Raw genomic sequence first — 18935 nt, 5'->3', positions numbered from 1 at the left:
TTTATATTTGCTTTTGGGCCTGGGCCATCATTCATTTATAAGAATGACTCCCAGATCTTTGTTTCTCACACCCCAAGGTTTTCTTATATTACTAACTGCATACTGAACATTTCTACTTGGATGTGATGTCTTGGACTTAACGAGATTAAAATGCAATTCATCTTGCCCCAAACCACTGTCTTCTCTTGATTTTCCTTTTTCTCATAATGCCATTTGCATTCTTACAGTTACCTGGGATCAGGTATCTCATTCACGTGACTTTTTTTCACCTATTGTGCCTACATTCCATTAATTGCTAATTCTTAGAAATATTTTTCTTATATATGTTTTACAGGGTCACTACCACATTAAGATCTATACTATTAATACCACATTTATATTCATTTCAATCCAGTTGTCCCTCACTCCCAAATGTTTCTCCTATTTAAATATATTGAGTACCTAGAAAGAAAATATCTAAATTTCATAGCCCAGGAATTAAGGCTTTCTTTATCTAAATTATTTTTGTTGCAAAGCAGCAAAAATGCAAAAAAAAAAGAAACCTTTAAAAACCTTTAAAAAAACCTTCTTATAGAAGCCAAAAGCAACTCATCTAGCAGGCTAGAAACCAGGCAGTATTCTATCAATTTCTTTGTCATTCTTTTCTCTCTGTAGATTACCTTGTCTGTTCATGGATCCTAGAATTTTAGGTCTAAGTTTTAACCATATACTAAGCTAACCAGATACCTTTGAATCCCAATTCCAAATTTCCAAAAGAGAGAGTCTGATGAATATAGCAAAGGCAACATAGTGCTAGTTACTTCTTAATTTTACATTGCCAAATAAATAATCAAATAGTTCATTTTTGGATAATTAATTAATGTAGACTATGTTTTACTATGTTTAAGTAAATATTGCATCAGGCAGTTCTCTTGAAATAGGATTTCTCCCATTTACTCATGTACCTCGCTCTGTGGTCCGCATCAAGCAATAAGAATCCACTCAATTCAGTGGGATCTAGCTTCAGTAAACTTATATACTACTAATTCTTGGTGTTTTTTCTCCCATGTGGGCTTTTAAATTTCTCTTTGAGGTAAAATTCATACATGAAATGAATTATTTTAAAGTATACAGTTCAGTGGCATTTAGTACATTCACAATGTTGTGCAACCATCACCTCTGTTTAGTTCCCAAACATTTCATCACTCCAGAAGAAAACACTGTACCCATTAGTTAGTCACTCTTCATTCACTCTTCTGAGTCCTGGCAACTGCCAGTCTTTCTATCTCTATGGATTTGCCTTTCCTAGGTATTTCATATTCTGAAATCACAAAATGTGACCTTTTGTGTCTGGCTCTTTCATTAAGCATAGTGGTTTTTAGGTTTGTCCTCATATAGCATGTACATTATTTTCATGACTTATATTGTATGGCAGTACCACTTTTGTTTATCCATTGATGAGTATGTGGGTTGTTTCCATTTTTTGGCTGTGTGAACATTAATGTAGAAGTATTTATTTAAGTACCTGTTTTGAGTTCTTTTAGAGTATATGTCTAGGAGTAGAATTGCTGGATCATAAGATAATTCTATGTTTAACTTTTCAGGAACCACCAAACTGTTTTTTACAGCAGCTGCACCATTTTACATTCCTACCAGCAGTGTAGGAGGATTCCAATTTCTCCACATTTTTACCAACACTTGCTGTTTTTCATTTTTTAATTATGGTCTTCCTTAGTGGATGTGAAGTGATACCTTACTGTGGTTTTCATTTCCATTTCTGTGATAACTAACGATGTGGAGCATCTTTTTGTGTACTTATTGGCTATTTCTATATCTTTGGAGAATTTTCCAAGTCTTTTGCCCTTTTTAAATTGGGTTGTCTTTATCTTAATGCTTTTCCTTAGTGAGTTGTAAGATTCTTTTTATATATTGTTGGTAGTAGACCCTCATCAACAAAGTGATTTGCAAATATTTTATCCCATTATTCTATAGGTTATCTCTTGATAATGTCCTTTGTTGCATAAAAGTTTTAAATTTTAATGAAATCCAATTTTTTTGTTGTTCCTTATGTTGTTATTGTAGATAAGAATCCATTGCCATGGCCGGGCGCGATGGCTCACGCCTGTAATCCTAGCACTCTGGGAGGCCGAGGCGGGAGGATTGCTTGAGGTCAGGAGTTTAAAACCAGCCTGAGCAAGCGAGACCCTGTCTCTACTATAAATAGAAAGAAATTAATTGGCCAACTAACATATATATAGAAAAACTTAGCCGGACATGGTGGTGCATGCCTGTAGTCCCAGCTACTTGGGAGGCTGAGGCAGCAGGATTGCTTGAGCCCAGGAGTTTGAGGTTGCTGTGAGCTAGGCTGACGCCATGGCACTCACTCTAGCCTGGGCAACAAAGCAAGACTCTGTCTCAAAAAAAAAAAAAAAAGAATCCATTGCCAAATCCAAGGTAATGAAATTTATCACTATGTCTCCTTTACTCCTATGGTTTATATTATTAGCTCTTACATGTAGGCCTTTAATACATTTTGAGTTAATTTTGTACATAGTGTAAGATAGGGATCCATATTCATTCTTCTGCATGTGGATATTCAGGTGTCCCAATGCCATTTGTTGAAATACTATCCTTTCCTCATTGAATGGTCTTGACACCTTTGTTGAAAATCAATTGGCCATAGATATATGGGTTTATATCTGAACTCTCAATTCTGTTCCATTGATATATATGTGTTATGCTTTTGCTGCTACCACAGTGTTTCAAGTACTTAAATTTTGTATTCGGTTTTGAAATCAGAAAACATGGAGTTCTTCAATTTGTTCTGCTTTTTCAAGATTCCTTTGGCTGTGGGGTTCCCATTCAATATGAATTTGAGAATTCACTTTTCCATTTCTGCAAAAATAGTCAATTAGATTTTGATAGAGATTGCACTTAATCTGTAGATCAGTTTGGGTGGTATTGTCATACTAAAAATATTTAGTCTTCTACTTGATAAACACAAGATATCTTTTACTTATTTATATATTCCTTAGTTTCTTTCAACACTATTTTGTAGTTTTCAGTGTACAAATCTTACACCTTCTTGGTCAGATTTATTCCTAAGTATTTTATACTTTTGAATGTTTGTAAATGGAATCGTTTTCTTGATTTTATCTTCATACTGCTCATTGCTAGGGTATAAAAATACAACTGACTTGCATGTATTGATCTTGTATACTACAGCTTTACGAGTTCTTGTATTTTACTAGTGTTTTTGTGGATTTTTTATATGTAAGTCATGTCATCTGTGAATAGGGATAATTTTACTTCATTCCTTTCCAATACGGATGCCTTTTATTTATTTCTAGTTTCTTAACCTAACCTTAACTTTGAAATATTTTTTTTTTGAGACAAAGTCTCATTCTGTTGCCTGGGCTAGAGTGCTATGGCATCAGCCTAGCTCACAGCAACCTTAAACTCCTGAGCTCAAGCGATCCTCCTGCCTCAGCCTCCCAGGTAGCTGGGACTACAGGTACGCACCATCATGCCCAGCTAATTTTTTCTATTTTTAGTTGTTTGGCTAATTTCTTTCTATTTTTAGTAGAGATGGGGTCTTGCTCTTGCTCAGGCTGGTCTCAAACTCCTGAGCTCAAGCAATCCTCCTTCCTCAGCTTCCCAGAGTGCGAGGATTACAGGCAGGAGCCACCATGCCCGCCCTGGGATCTTTTTTAATGTAGATTTTTATAACTGCAGATTTCCCTCTGAGCACTGTTTTCGCTGCATCCTGTAGGTTTTGGTGTATTTTTCTTTTTATTCACCTCAGAGTATTTGCTAATTTTATTTGTAATTTCTTCTTGCATCCATTGGCTGTTTAAGAGTGTGTTGTTTAATTTTCACATATTTGTGAATTTTCCTTTTGTTGTTATTTTCCAGTTTCATTGCTTTGTGATCAGAAAACATACTGTGTATTGTTTCAGGCCTTTAACATTTATTTACACTTGTTTTGTGGCCTAACATGGTCTATCCCACAGAATGTTACCTGTGCATTTGAAGAGATTGTATATTGTGCCATAGTGTTCCATATGTCTGTTTGGTCTAGTTGGTTTATAGTGTTGTTCAAGTCTTCCATTTCCTTAATCTTCTGTCTAGTTCTATTCATTATTGTAGTAAATTATTATAGTCTCCAGCTTTTACAGTTGAACTGTATATTTCTCCTTTCAATTCTATCAGTTTTTGCCTTATATTAACTCTTGTTAGGTACATATGTGTTTATAATTACTTTATCTTCCTGATGGATTCCCCTGTTATTATTGTATAATGTCCTTCTGTCTTAAAGTCTATTTTTGTTGTAAGGTCTCTTTTTTCTGATATTAGGATAGATTTGAGCTGCCCTTTAATTACTATTTGCATGAAATATATTTTTCCATTTTCTTACATTCATCATATTTGTGTCTTCAGTTCTCTAGTGAATGTCTTGTAAACTGCATATAGTTGGATTATATTTTTCTTTTTTTATCCATTCTACAAATTTGTCTTTTAATAGGAGATCTTAAATTATTTTCTTAGTCATTACCCTGAAGATTACAGTTAACATCTTAACTTTATAACAATCATATTTTAATTAAAAACAACTTCAGTTCAAAAGTATATAATAACTGTGCTCCTATATAGGATCAGTCTCATACCCCTTTATGTTATTGTCGCAAATTATATTTATACATTGCCCATTAACAAAGATTTATAATTATTGTTTTATGTACTTTTAAAATCATATCAGAACACAAAAAAGGAGGTATATATTAAAAATGCAGTGCTATTATTGGCTTATATACTTAACCTGTCTAGCAGCCTTTACCTTTGTTCGTTACTTTTTTTGGTACAGCTTAAGATATTTTCTAGTGCCCTTGATTCATTTCAGCTTAGAGAACTTCCTTAACTCCCTTTTTATCATTTTTTATAGGGAATTTCTACTGGTGATGAACTCTCTCAACTTTCGTTTATCTGAGAATGTCTTCATTTCTCCTTCATTTTTGAAGAATAATTTTGCCAGATAACAGAATTTTTGGCTTATGATTTTTTTTCTTTTAACACTTCAAATATATCATTCCACTATCTTCTAACCTCCATAGTTTCTGAAGATTCCTTGTATGTGACAGTTGCTTTTCTTGTTTCTTCATTCTTTCTTCTTTTTGTTCTTCAGTCTGGATAGTCTGGACAGCTTTTAAGTTCACCGATTCTTTTGCTTGTTTAAATCAGCTGTTGAACCTCTCTAATGAATTTTTCATTTCATTTATTATGCTTTTCAGTTCTAGAATTTCTCTTTAGGGCTTTTTTATAATTTTGCTATATTTATCGATATTCTCTATTTGTTGAGTCATCATTCTCCTGGTTTTCTTTAGTTCTTTGTTCATTGTTTCCTGTAGCTCTTTGTGAGTTTTTAAAACAGTTGATTTAAAGTTTTTGTCTAGTAAGTGCAATAGCCTGGCATCCTCATGGATAGTTTCTATTAATTTAATTTTTTTTTCTGTAGTGAACCATACTTGTTTCTTTGCACACTTCTTAATTTTTTGTTGAAAATAAGACATTTTTAATATTATAATATGGCAACCCTGGAAATCAGATTCTTTCCCCTCATCTGGGTTTGTTTTTGCTGTTTGTTGGTTATGTTGTTTGCTTGTTTAATGACTTCTCCAAACTATTTTTGTAAAGTCTGTGTTCTTTGTTATTTGTTGCTGCTGAAATCTGTGTTCCATCATCTCAGTGGTTAACTAGTGATTTATTAGTTTCCCTAAATGCCTGAAACCAAAGGAAAAAAAATACCTTTCTAAGTCTTCTTTCAGGGAGCCACTAGACAGGTCGAAATTTACAACCACAGTTCTTTGAGAATAAGGTCATGTTGCTTCCTCTGGCACTTGTATCCTGCATCCAGATTGTTGGCTGCTATCCTCATGATTGTCACCAATCTGGGGTGTAGGTAATTGTAGATAGGTAATTTAAAGTTGCTTTCTTCACCAATACTGCTTCTGGTTGTTTTTTAGCTAGATTCCAGAGTTGTACAAAAGTTGATTCTGACCCCTTTTGGTTTCTATGACTTAAATAATTATTTCATCCTGAAGGTATAAAGAAACAGGCAGTGAAAGTCTAGTTTTGTATCTGTTATAGCAACTCAAATAGAACTTAGACCATTTTAAAACTTCAGATAGCAGTAATACTGTGCTTAACCCTTAATGGTTAATGACCTTTTCTAATGAAAGGAAAAAATGATACTCAGTTAAAAGGTAATATTTTAAATATCTATGTATTTATGTTTAGTTTTGGAATATTGAGATAGATGTTTAATCCCTTTATTGTTTGGAGGTCTGGGATAAATACTTTGGGTAATTTAAGTCCAAGTAAAATGTGGGTAATTTACATCTAAATAATTGGTGTTTCTGTTTTTTCAAATCACTCAGTTATTAGCAAGCAAAAGGCAAGATTTTTAGCATGGATAATTAAGTACTTTATAATCTTCATTTAACAAATAAAACATTTTTCACTGTATAAGAGTTTCTCAACCTTAGCATTATTGACATGTGGGGCTATTTAATTCTTTGTTGTTAGAGGCTGTGTATTCTAGGAGGTTTAGCAGCATCCCTGGCCTTTACCTGTAAGATGGCAGTAGCTCCCCCTCCTCCAATTTTGCCAACCAAAGATATCTCCAGGGATTGCCAAGTGTTCCTTGAAATACAGTATGCCCCCAGCTGAGAACCACTGTATTGTGTAAAGACCCCTGAGGTTGGAAAGGCTCTGCTAAGACTTTTAGGAAGTTTGCTGCTGAGTATTTCACTATAGTACAACATAGAAAGTACTAAGTGGTAATAGAACTATAGATAAAGTGCTATGGGAGTTCAAAGGAAGAAGAAATTGCTTCGAATTGGGGATAGCAGAGAAAGTGTCAATGAGGAAGAAATGTTTTAACTGGGCTATATAGACATGGAGTAACAAGAATAATTCATTCTATAAAAGAGTATATTCACAAAATCAGGACAAATTTATTTAGTTCATGTTGTAAATAGCATATGTAGGTAATATAAATGAGAGAAGTGAAAGAAGAAAAGGTGAGAAGAGTTCATTGAAACTGGATCTCAGAATACAGTTTCACATTAAATCAGTAGGTTTCATCTTAATAGGCTGCATGTTTTCCAGTCCTTTACTAGAGAGAACAGGCTTTTCTTGTTGGTTTTTGTTTTATTAGTGTGGGGGGGGTTGTTTTTGTTTTTGTTTCTGCATTTGCTCATTGGTGTTTTTGGATTGCAGGCTCTTCCATTGCCCAGTCAGGATATATAAGAAGCCAAAAAAAAAAAAACAAAAAAACCCAAAAATAACCCAAGGAACTTATTGTCATGTTGTTCTTAAAGTTTCAAGGTCATTACCAATCAGTCTTCTCTCCATCATTCAAAGACTTGTTGTGTTTAATTTTTATATATTGTGTCCAGTGTTTTTAGTTTTATCTAGTGGGAAGAATAGGGAGAAATATGTCTACTCATCTTGTCTGGAATTGAATGTCCTAAATGGTTTAAAATAATAATCCATTAACTTTTTTTAAATGCTCAAAAATATTTTATTCTTAAAAATATTTTGCCACCATATTTTTGTAAGTAAGTTGTGTGTGAGATTGTGCATTCTTTGTAATAGATATATATGTGTTTATAAAGACATGTGTATTTCTTTTTTAGGGTTATGTACTGAAGGACTCTACCGTGTTAGTGGGAACAAAACGGATCAAGACAATATTCAAAAACAGTTTGATCAAGGTAAGAAGATAATTATGTAAAATAAAATCATTGTTTTTGTTGTTTTCTTTATTAGAATTTCATAGTAGGAAGATTGATTTTCATTTGAAAACTTCCAAAGGGATATGGATGTTAAAGGGAGAGTTTTGAAGTAGGGTTAGAAGTATTGAATAGATACCACAGTAAAGGTACAGGAGAGTTAGGAAAACTCCTGTTGTCTTTACACTGGACATTGAATAATGTTGAGCCTTAGACTTGAGGAGCTAGGTACAAGGGAATTATAAAAGGAAGTAGATAATATGAAACATTTAAAATACATTTTCAATTAAAAAAAAGACTGAAAAGAACAATAAGAGGCAGTTGGGTCAAGAAAACACAGTCTTGTATATGTTTTTAATGTAAGTGTGAAGGCAGAAGAGCCGCCAGTGAATAAGAAAGAAGGTACTAAAAAAGCAAGCATTAAGTATTGAAACAAAGTCCTTATTACGTCCAAAAGAAATGGAATGCAATAGAGTGGATTTTGTTTTTGAAATAATGAGAAAATATTTCTTACCTGAGACTGCAGGGAATAGTATAAAACAAATATTTTTGAGGTGAGATTAGATATTTTATAGCCCATATATTCTCAGTGTCTTCTCATATTTCATATTCCTAATCCAGTAAGCTATCTCATAATTGTGATTGTGACTGAATCTATATAAATCATCATCAGAATTAGAAAAGCAATAAATTGGCTTACAGTAGATTAGCATCTTTGTATATCAAAGACAGTACTTATTTAAAAGGTTTTTTCATGATGTTGGGATAACGAACCATTGGGAGTTTAAAAGCTGAATTTCCTGTTTATATTAAAATAAATTCTATATGTAATCAGAGATTTAAATGTAAAAAATGAAAACTCTAAGTACTAGGGAGAAAAATTAATTGATATTTTTATAGTCATGGAGTATGAAAAAGCCTAAAACTTGATATGAAACCTAGAAGTATGAGCAAGATGATAGACTGGACTACCTAAAAATGTAAAAATTCTGTATGAGAGTGTGGATAAAATATAAACAAAATCAGGAGACAAACTATAATCTTGGGGAGGGTACAGAATACCATGGTAGATTAAGCAATTTATATCAGAAGAGAGCGACCAATAAATACATGAAAATATGTTCAGCCACTGTCGATAAAGAAATAAAAATAAAAAGGGTTATATTTATTTTATTATCAGAATGAAAAAGTTGTTGGTAGGGTATAGTAAACAGGTATCTTGTACACTATTGATTGCGCATGCTTTTTGAAGGGCAGTTTATGATATCTGTTAAAATGCAAGTGTCTTTGCTAGAAGTCTTTGCATAAGCATACCAAGATAGACTTACACGGGCATATGTTGGAATATTGTTTGTAATTTTTTTAGAAGGATTGGGGGAACCACCTATGTGTCTAACAAGTAAAATGAATACTAGATAGCAATGTAAAATAATGAAGATTTATGTTAAAATAGCAGAATGTCACTTGTCAAGTGTGGGGGGGTGCATGTTCATGCCTTGTAGCCAAAGAGTATTGTGTAGTCTGTATCCCATTTTTTAAAAATACTATGTTAAGGAAACTGTTTAGACATTACAATATTAAACTGGTAGAATTTCACTTCCAGAATGAATGCAGGGTTGTAGTTAATACCAAGGTTCTTGAATTTGACTTCCTAGTTTTGCTTTCTGGTTCGGCTATTATCTTTGTGCCCCAGGCAAGTTGATCTTTCTAATTGTCAATTTTTTCATTTCTAAAATGGAGTGACTATGAGAATAATGAGATAATGCATATGAAGAGTTTTCTGTACCAGGCACCATATTAAATGTTCATTGGGAAGCTATTATTACAAGGAATGTGGCCCAAGGAAATAAGCTTTAATACATACAAGCTTTAATACATACAAGTGTTTCTCATAGCATCTTTGTAATATTTTTATGATGTTTTTAAATGAAATAAACCTGAATGTTGAGAAATAGAATATTATGTAAACTGTTGGTCTTAGGGGAATATTATATAGCTGTTAAAATTGTCTATCTAGGGCAAAATGTTTAACAGTTGGTGATTCTGGGTTAAGGATATATGTGAGTTCTTAGTACCATTCTTGCAACTTTTCTGCAAGTTTGAAATTACATTATAAATAATTGTGACCTGGCCAAAAACAAAATGTTCTTAAAAGTTGATTGTGAAATTTTAATAACCTTGAATAATTCCTTAAAGTGAAATCCAATATAAAATGTACAGATGATTTGGCTTTTTTTTTTTTTAAATGAGTAGACAAAGGCTGAAAGGAAACATGCTGAAGTGTAAACAGTGATTCTCTCTAGGTGATGGGGATACTTTTTTTCTTTTTGCAGGTCTATATTTTTATATTTAAGTAACTTGTTAATATCACATTAACTTTACGATATCTATCCCTTTAGTGTGTTCATTCTTGTTTTTTAAATCAGAACTTCATTGATAACTACTTAAGCCATTTTACATAAAAATTTTAATAGTAAAGTTAAAAAGTTCAAATCAGAATTTATGCAGGTGGAGTATCCCTTATCTGAAATTCTTGGGGACCAGGAGTGTGTTGGATTTTGGGGTTTGGGGGTTTTTTCCCCTATTTTAGAATATTTGCATTATACTTAATCAGTTAAGCATCCCAGATAGGAAACGCTTCAGTGGGTGTGTCCTTTGAGCATCATGTTGTCACTAAAAAGTTTAAGATTTTGAAGCATTTCAGATTTCACATTTAGGGATTTGGGATACTCAACTTATATGCATAATTCCTTTCTTTTATCTTCCTATTTCCTTATGGCTTTTATTTTTATTTAAAATAAATTTTTTAGAGACTAATCTCCCTCTTTTGCCCAGGCTGGACTCAAACTCTTGGACTCGAGTAATCCTTTCACCTCAGTCTCCTGAGTAGCTGGGGCTATAGGCACATACCATCGTGCCTGGCTCTTGTGGCCTTTTAAATGGCTTATGCAAACATAATAAATTTAAAAGATAGATATTAGTAAAATTCTGAAATATACTAATAAGTCTAACAGCATATTTGTCACATAAAATGCTTCTTGCTTGGTTGTATTTTCCCATATCTATGTAGTTTGTCAACGTATAAGGAAAAGCAGCCAATGAGAAAACTTGAATTTATGTTTAAAGTTTTCTTATATAAATTAAAATTTTACTTTTGTCTTGTAGATCATAATATCAATCTAGTGTCAATGGAAGTAACAGTAAATGCTGTAGCTGGAGCTCTTAAAGCTTTCTTTGCAGATCTGCCAGATCCCTTAATTCCATATTCTCTTCATCCAGAGCTATTGGAAGCAGCAAGTAAGTATAAACCTCTTTTTTATGAGAGGGATAATAATGGCAGTTTTTGAATATTGATTGTTGAGTATTAAAATCTGTCATTCACTAGAATAAGTAGCTAATAATAATTCAACTTTCTGGAATTCTTTCTTAAAGCTATTTTCCTCTAAATTAAAATAAAGTCAGAATCTTTGGAGATGGCTTTGGAGAATATTCAGTTTTACCTAGCCCCCAGGTGACTTAAATACTCCTAAAACTTTGAAGATCATTATACTAGATGTTCGAGGTTTGTGCTTTTAATTCAAACTCAAAGGTATTTTAAGAAAATTAAGTAAACCCTTCAAATGAAGTATGTATAATGTACTTCAGTAAAATATTAACTTATGGGTGATGTGCACACATGTCCATTTAAAGTTTTTAAAGTCAAGGAAATTTACTTTGGCCTTGTTTTATACCTGTTTTGTGTTGCTATAGCAGACAACCACAGGCTGGGTAATTTTAAATAAATTACAAAGTGATTTGTTTCTTATAGTTCTTGAGGCTGGGAGGCCCAAGGTCTAGGGCCCGGCGTCTGGCAAGGGCCTTCTTGCTAAATCATCCCATGCCAGAAGGTGGAAGGGCAAGAGAACATGCAGGAGGCAGGAAGTGGGCTAAATTCATACCTTTATCAGGAACCCACTTCTGCAATAACTAACCCACTCCTGCAATAACAGCATTAATCCATCATCTCTAAACATTGTTGCCTTCGGGATTAAGTTTTCAACACCTGAACTTTGGGGGACACTTTTCAATCCATAGCAGACCTCATGTTGTGAGTCATATTTGGAAAAAGTAAGGCAAGAACATGGGTACTTAATATTTATTCGTACTTCAGAATCATTCATCCACATGTTTCCGGGAAACAGATACTCATTTACCTGGAAAATGAGACCTAAGGTCTATTTGACCCTCAGTTAACCTAGTTCTTCATTCACATTTTTTTTCAATGGCAAAGATTAATGTGTATTTTAAATATTTCTAATATTTCCTTTTGGTCATAAGTCTGCAGGTTTTTTTAAAGTGAGACTGCTTCATTATAGTTTCGATTATGTTAAAGTTCTCAGTTTTTTAGATTAAAAACATTTCAATATATTGTCACAAGGTATTGTTGCCTTATATATACTCCCATATGTAAACTGGGGAAATGATTGAATTGATAGCTTAGAATTCCTGATTTCTTGACCTTAAATAAGTAGCCTCAGAACATCCCTACTTAGGAAATTTTTGAGGACTGATTTAGAAGTAATATGTAACAAATGAGCATTTGTTGGTACTACCATAATGATATGGTATGCACATTGGGCTTAGAAATGAGAGGGGAAGAGCAGGAAAGTACTCTCTTATATCCCATTTTATCACAGGAGCCACATTTCAGTTATCCTGTTTCACAGTTGCATAGATTTGGGGAGTAACTATGTTAAATACTTACACTGCCTGTAAAGAATTTTTGATAAAGTACGTTACAAGTAATTATAGTGGGGATAAACATATGGCCCAAGGGCCATCAATATTCAGCCTGTCATCAGTTTTTGAGCTGAGAATACTGTTTACATCAAAAGGAAAAAAGGGCCGGGCGCTGTGGCTCACGCCTGTAATCCTAGCTCTTGGGAGGCCGAGGCGGGCGGATTGCTCAAGGTCAGGAGTTCAAAACCAGCCTGAGCAAGAGCGAGACCCGTCTCTACTATAAATAGAAAGAAATTAATTGGCCAATTGATATATATATAAAAAATTAGCCGGGCATGGTGGCGCATGCCTGTAGTCCCAGCTACTTGGGAGGCTGAGGCAGAAGGATCACTCGAGCCCAGGAGTTTGAGGTTGCTGTGAGCTAGGCTGACGCCACGGCACTCACTCTAGCCTGGGCAACAAAGCGAGACTCTGTCTCAAAAAAAAAAAAAAAAAAAAAAGGAAAAGAAGATTTCGTGACACATTAAAATTATATGAAATACAAATTTCAAAAGTTTCATTGGAATATAGCCAGCCATACTCATTTGTTACATACTATTACTGCTTTTGTGCTACAACAGAGTTGAGTAGTTGTACCCACAAATCCTGAAATATTTACTCTCCCTAGGATGAATTTTAAAAGCCTAACAGATTTATAAGTAGTTAATTCTAAATGAATATCTAATTATAAATTATAAATTGCATAAGTAAATTACTGATATACCATTTCCCATTTTATCAGTGCTGAGTCACTTTGATCTTCAATAATTAGGTTTACTTGTAAAAAGTCTATACTAATAAATGATGTTACAGAAATACGTAATATTAGTTGAAGTGATTTCTTAATTTAGATTCTTTAGAACATTTTTTAAAAATTTGTTTACCTATCCTAATAAGCTTCAAATACATTTTCAAATATCTTGTAGTAAACATAGAAGGAAACATTATCAGATAATTTTAAGTGTGTGACTTTCACACTGATTCTTCACCATTTTAATTTTACAGAAATCCCAGATAAAACAGAACGTCTTCATGCCTTGAAAGAAATTGTTAAGAAATTTCATCCTGTAAACTATGATGTATTCAGATATGTGATAACACATCTAAACAGGTATTTTTATTTTGTTGGGTTTTTTGCAAAGAAAACATACATTTTAAACATGTAAACTTTATAAATTCAATAATTATAAGATAAAAAAGGGACTCAAACATATGGTTCAGTTTTGGTTCTCTGACATATATTTTCTTATTAATAAGTGATACATTTTATGACTTCAAGTCTTAAAGAGGTTTAATTTGTTTTTTTCTACCACTTTGGTGATGGTGTATATCTTCCTTATTTTGTTTGGATATCCACACAGTGAAATTTTATCAAAAATGTTGTATTACTATCCATCCTGTTATCTCATATTCAGGCACCAATCCTTAGTAAAGCTTCAAGTTTATGCTTTTTTCTAAAAAGATACTCTTCTCAACACCATCTGTTAAGTGAAAAGTAATATTAATGCTTAAAAGCTCCAAGTATGGAATCAAACAGGCTTTGGTTTGAAATATTGCTAGTTCTGTGACCTTGGGGCAAATTACTCATCCTTGTTAAATCTTGATATTCTCAACTATAAAAATGAGAATAATATACCTTACAAAGTTGTTCTGAGGACTAAATGGGATTATTAGTATTTGTATTAATTTTTTCAAAAGTCTGTTCTTTATAATCTTTTCCACTGGCATTTTAATGAACTATAGTTTGGTTTCTTAACTAATAAAATCAAGGCCCAAACCAAGTATATTTCAGTCTATATGTCTTAAAAGAGATATTAACCAGTGTTTAAAATGTTATTGTTGCTATGAATGCAGTATAAAATTAACATTTCTTAACAACCCTTCCCTCAAGTCTAAAGTAGCAGCATACATAATATTGTAGTATGTTAGTGCAGCTTCCTTTTTTGAAAAGTACAATACCATACAAGTAGTTGGTAGTGTGATAACAGATGTGCACAAGGTACTATAAGGAAACCTTATCCAATATGGAGTATAGGGATAGTTTCTGAACATATTATTGTCTGGCTGAAAGAAACAGAATTGGACTTCATTAAAGATAGTAGAGAAAAGGGTTAAGAGGGCTGAACATGTTCAAAGAATCAGTGCTGGCCCACCATCAAAATTATTTTAAATACTTACTGCATTCCAGAACTATTTGGCTCTGTAACAAATAACACAGCCAAAAGCATATTTGATGCATTGAGGAACAGCAATGTGATTGGAACAAAGTAAAGGATGGGCATAATAAGAGATAGAGTAAAAAAGAGTTGCTTGTTGATAAATAGCTAATGAAAAGGGAAAAAGAAGGAAAGATCAGAAAGGAAAGAGGGACTGTGCCATATCTCATAGGACAGTATTATTAAGAGTGATCTATTGACTAACTTTAGTCTTCAAAATGTCTTACTTACAAGATAAGGAGATTGCTTCAGAATATAAATCATATATTGCTAAGCTAACTGTTCAGTTCAAGCAACATTCTTTTTTGTGAAGGATGGAGGGGGTGCTTACTTAATGGAAGAAACATTGCATGATTTACTCTCTTACTCTGAGTGGTATGGGAATCCACTGGAGAGTAAGCCCAGGAATAATATAATCAGACTTAAATTTTAAAAGGAATACTCAACTGTAATTGGATAAGGCCCTCTCTCTGTATGCCAGGTATTCTAAGTGCTAGGGACACAGCAGTGAACCAAATAGTCACCCATTGCATGGAGCTTACATTCTAGTATAGGAGAAAAACAAACGTATAATGGGTGATTGACAAATTGCAACAGTTCCAAAAATTAATCTACGGAGTTATTCTTTGGTTATATATATATTTTTTTACTCTCCATATCTAGAGAGTGTCAAATCAGTTTTTTCCCCAAATTATTTTTCCAATTATCTTTCATGTGCCACTGCTTTAGTTCAGACTTTATCATTTCTGATTCAGGGACCTCTAGTTTTGTAATTGAGCTCTTTCTCTGCCATCTCTTCTCCTGATCCTCCCTTGATCCTGATGCTAAAACGATCATTTTAAAAGATCTCTCTGTAAAGATTACTGCTGATTAAACAGCATCCTATTTCCTTAGGATCAAATCCAAACTGTTTAACACTAAGTGGTCTGGCTCTAACTTCTTCAGCTACATTTACTTTCCTTTTTCCCTGCACACCAAGTAAGCTCTACTATATTAAACTAACAGCAGTTAACCAAAAGTTACTCCCCAGCAATCTAATCAGTGTTTTACAGGCCCTTCAGGGGATTCAGATACACACTATAGAACCACTATTTTAACTGAATTCCCCTTGCATTCCACCATTCTTCCCATGCCCATTACCTTTGACTTAAACATTACCTCTTCCAAGAAGTGTTCCTTGGCCATCCTCATCTCTAACTGATTTAGTACCTTTCCTTTGTGTTTTTTGACTCTTCAGTTAGGCCTGATGCCCATGCTCTTATGTCCTTCACCTTTTTTATAGGTATTTTCAGAGATAAGCTCTTGTCTACTGCATAGAAACACCAAACTGGCCCTAGTAACTACTTAACATTTTTTAACAAAAGGTTTATTTTATTCTGAATATTCTAATTTAGTCTTTTTTAACAAATAGTCATTACTTTTACCACAGAACACATGTTTTCAGGCCATATATTTTATCTCAGATGAGCAACTTCTGTGTTTGGGGATTTTCCTTTGGTTTGGAGTTAAAATTTTTTTGAACTGTAAATTTATGTTCCCGTTTACTTTGCATACTTCTGGATTATTTCTTTATGTGTGAAATGAGAGGGTTGGATAAACTCCCCATTTAATAATTCTCATATCTTGTTTCAAGATTTGCCTCTTATTTGTTATGGAAGATGATGGTAGACGTTATTTCTCACATATTTAAAGGACTGGATACAAATCTGTTAGTAATGTATGACCATTTGTAAATTATTGTTAAAAATAAGAATTTTAAGATAGAATGTGTTATGAACTGAGTATTGTCTTTTAAATGAAGTTAAGCAGGATATTTAAAGATTAAAAAGATTGTTTATGGTATAATAGAAACTGATTTTTTGAAGGTTAAAAATTCTCCTACTTATGTTACAATAAAGTAATTTTTCCAAAGCTTGGTAGAAAGATAGCATACCATAATCTTTTCATCTCTCACTGTAGTCGAAGAAGTTAGATATGTAATTATCATTTCCTGTTTCTATCACCAGAAACTCACGAAAATTTGTCACATGAGGGAAAGTTTTTTTCATACGCATTACATATGCTTTCATATGTAAAGTTTTAAACCCCAGGGTGCAACTTCCATTCTCAGAAGAAATGGATTTTTACTGCTATGTCCTGTTTTACAATATACAGTTGGCCCTCTGTATCCATGGATTCCACATCCACTGATTCAATCAACCATGGATTGAGGCTATTTGGGAAAATTAAAATAAATAATAAAAATTTTTAAAAGACAGTTGTTATACTGTATTTTACATAGCATTTGTGTTGGGTATTATAAGTAAGCCAGAGATGATTTAAAATACACAGGAGGATTGCACTGGTCATGTGGAAATACTACACCATTTTATATATGGCCTTTGAGCATCCTTGGATTTTGGTCTCCTTGGGGATCCTGGAACCAATCCCCACAGATACCAAGGGATGTCTAGTTAAATGTAGAATGAACAAAAAAGATGTAATGAGTTTTGATTTCTAAGTGTTTTTTCCTTTCATAATTTCAGGGTTAGTCAGCAAAATAAAATCAACCTAATGACAGCAGACAACTTATCCATCTGTTTTTGGCCAACCTTGATGAGACCTGATTTCGAAAATCGAGAGTTTCTGTCTACCACTAAGATTCATCAATCTGTTGTTGAAACATTCATTCAGCAGTGTCAGTTTTTCTTTTACAATGGAGAAATAGTAGAAACCACAAACATTGTGGCTCCTCCTCCACCTTCAAACCCAGGACAGTTGGAATCAATGGTACCACTTCAGTTACCACCACCATTGCAACCTCAGCTGATACAACCACAATTACAGACGGATCCTCTTGGTATTATATGAGTAGAAAGTGATTGCAAACAGCCTGGAATTGGACAAAAAGCAAATCTAGACATGCATGTTTCAGGGTTCAGTAGTATACTTCATGTTTCATACAGATAATTCACATTCAAAATGACATTTTTCTCTTTGAACTATATGGTATTCCTTATTCACTTACATTATAAATCTAAGACCATGTGATAAGCATGACTGGAGAGGTTTAATTTTTATAAACAAAAATAGCTATAAAAATACAAAGCTGCTGCTGCATGTAACCTTATTGCAATCAGTATATCATTCCTGTGGCATTTTCTGTCACATTATATTGTGAATAAAATTTTTCTATAGAAATTAAATGATTTAAAAACTCACCTATATGAAACATTTAATGCTTTTCAGCCTGCTTTATGGCTGGTTTTGTTATTTGATTGTGCTAATTTGGTCCACTTAATTTACATTCTAGCAGTCACTGTAGATAACTAAAAGCCCAGTTAAGCATTTTATAATTTTAGGCTACTTATGCCATGCTTGGGATGTTGTTTGAAAGAAAAAAATACACTTAACATAGCTCACATTTTTGTACCTTCATCTTTATTTCTGAGTAAAACCTGTGAATGATTTGATGAGGGGCAAATTAACCTATTTCATTTACACACACACACCAAGGACATGCTTGTGGCTAAAGTGAGTTGACAATGTTGTGCAAAGGATAGTTGTCACCAACTCATTTTTTATGGTCCATAATGAAATAAACATTTTGTATACTGTTAATTCTGTAAACAGATGCATGTTCAAAAGATCAAGACCATTGATGGTCTTGTAATCTTGATCTAATATATTTTAGATATTTTAATTTTTTCCCTCTTGGGGAATACATTTAGTATAGTGTAGAAAATACTTCATGACATTTTCATATAATGTTATATAACTTTTCATACATAAACATGAAATTTGTTGTAGAAAATTCTTTAAACCAAACATTTTAATCTAGGACTTCAATTTATTCTATTCCTTGAATCTATTTTTATGTGGCCCTTAAAAACATATCCCAAAAATCCATTGCTAATATAGCAATAAAAATACTTTGGGTACTGACAGACTCTTTGGAGTGTGTATATTACAAACTTGTATTCATATTCTTTTCTGTGATGTGTTGTACTAAAGTCCAAAATGGCTTTTGCGCCATTTTTAAGCCAATATTTTCCTTTGATGTTGGTACCAGAGTTGATATATAAATGACTGCTGCTTTTAGGGGTAAACATTTTACTAGTGAAGATATAACCAGAACACTAAATTATGTATGGATAAAAATTTCAGAATAGGTGGCACAGGTAAATTTTGTTAGGCTTTATTCAAAATT

The 18935-nt window shown here is 33.1% G+C and overlaps 1 protein-coding gene across 5 annotated transcripts in view; it reads left to right on the top strand.

Moving 5' to 3' along the window:
• Positions 1–18670, top strand: part of ARHGAP5 (Rho GTPase activating protein 5) — a 73907-nt gene extending 55237 nt beyond the window's left edge. For all 5 annotated transcript variants that reach the window (XM_076004113.1, XM_076004114.1, XM_076004111.1 and 2 more), the window contains 4 exons: positions 7677–7754; positions 10938–11069; positions 13536–13641; positions 17272–18670. In XM_076004113.1, the coding sequence (XP_075860228.1) occupies positions 7677–7754; positions 10938–11069; positions 13536–13641; positions 17272–17596 (641 nt within the window). In that variant the 3' untranslated portion in view covers positions 17597–18670. The remainder of the gene's footprint in view (positions 1–7676; positions 7755–10937; positions 11070–13535; positions 13642–17271) is intronic.
• Positions 18671–18935: the final 265 nt, after the last annotated feature.

This window comes from Microcebus murinus, chromosome 6 (genome assembly GCF_040939455.1).
Source record: "Microcebus murinus isolate Inina chromosome 6, M.murinus_Inina_mat1.0, whole genome shotgun sequence".
In the NCBI taxonomy this organism is placed as follows: Eukaryota; Metazoa; Chordata; class Mammalia; order Primates; family Cheirogaleidae; genus Microcebus; species Microcebus murinus.
The sequence above is the reverse complement of the archived record's forward strand: the minus strand, read 5'-3'. Positions and strand labels throughout refer to the sequence as shown.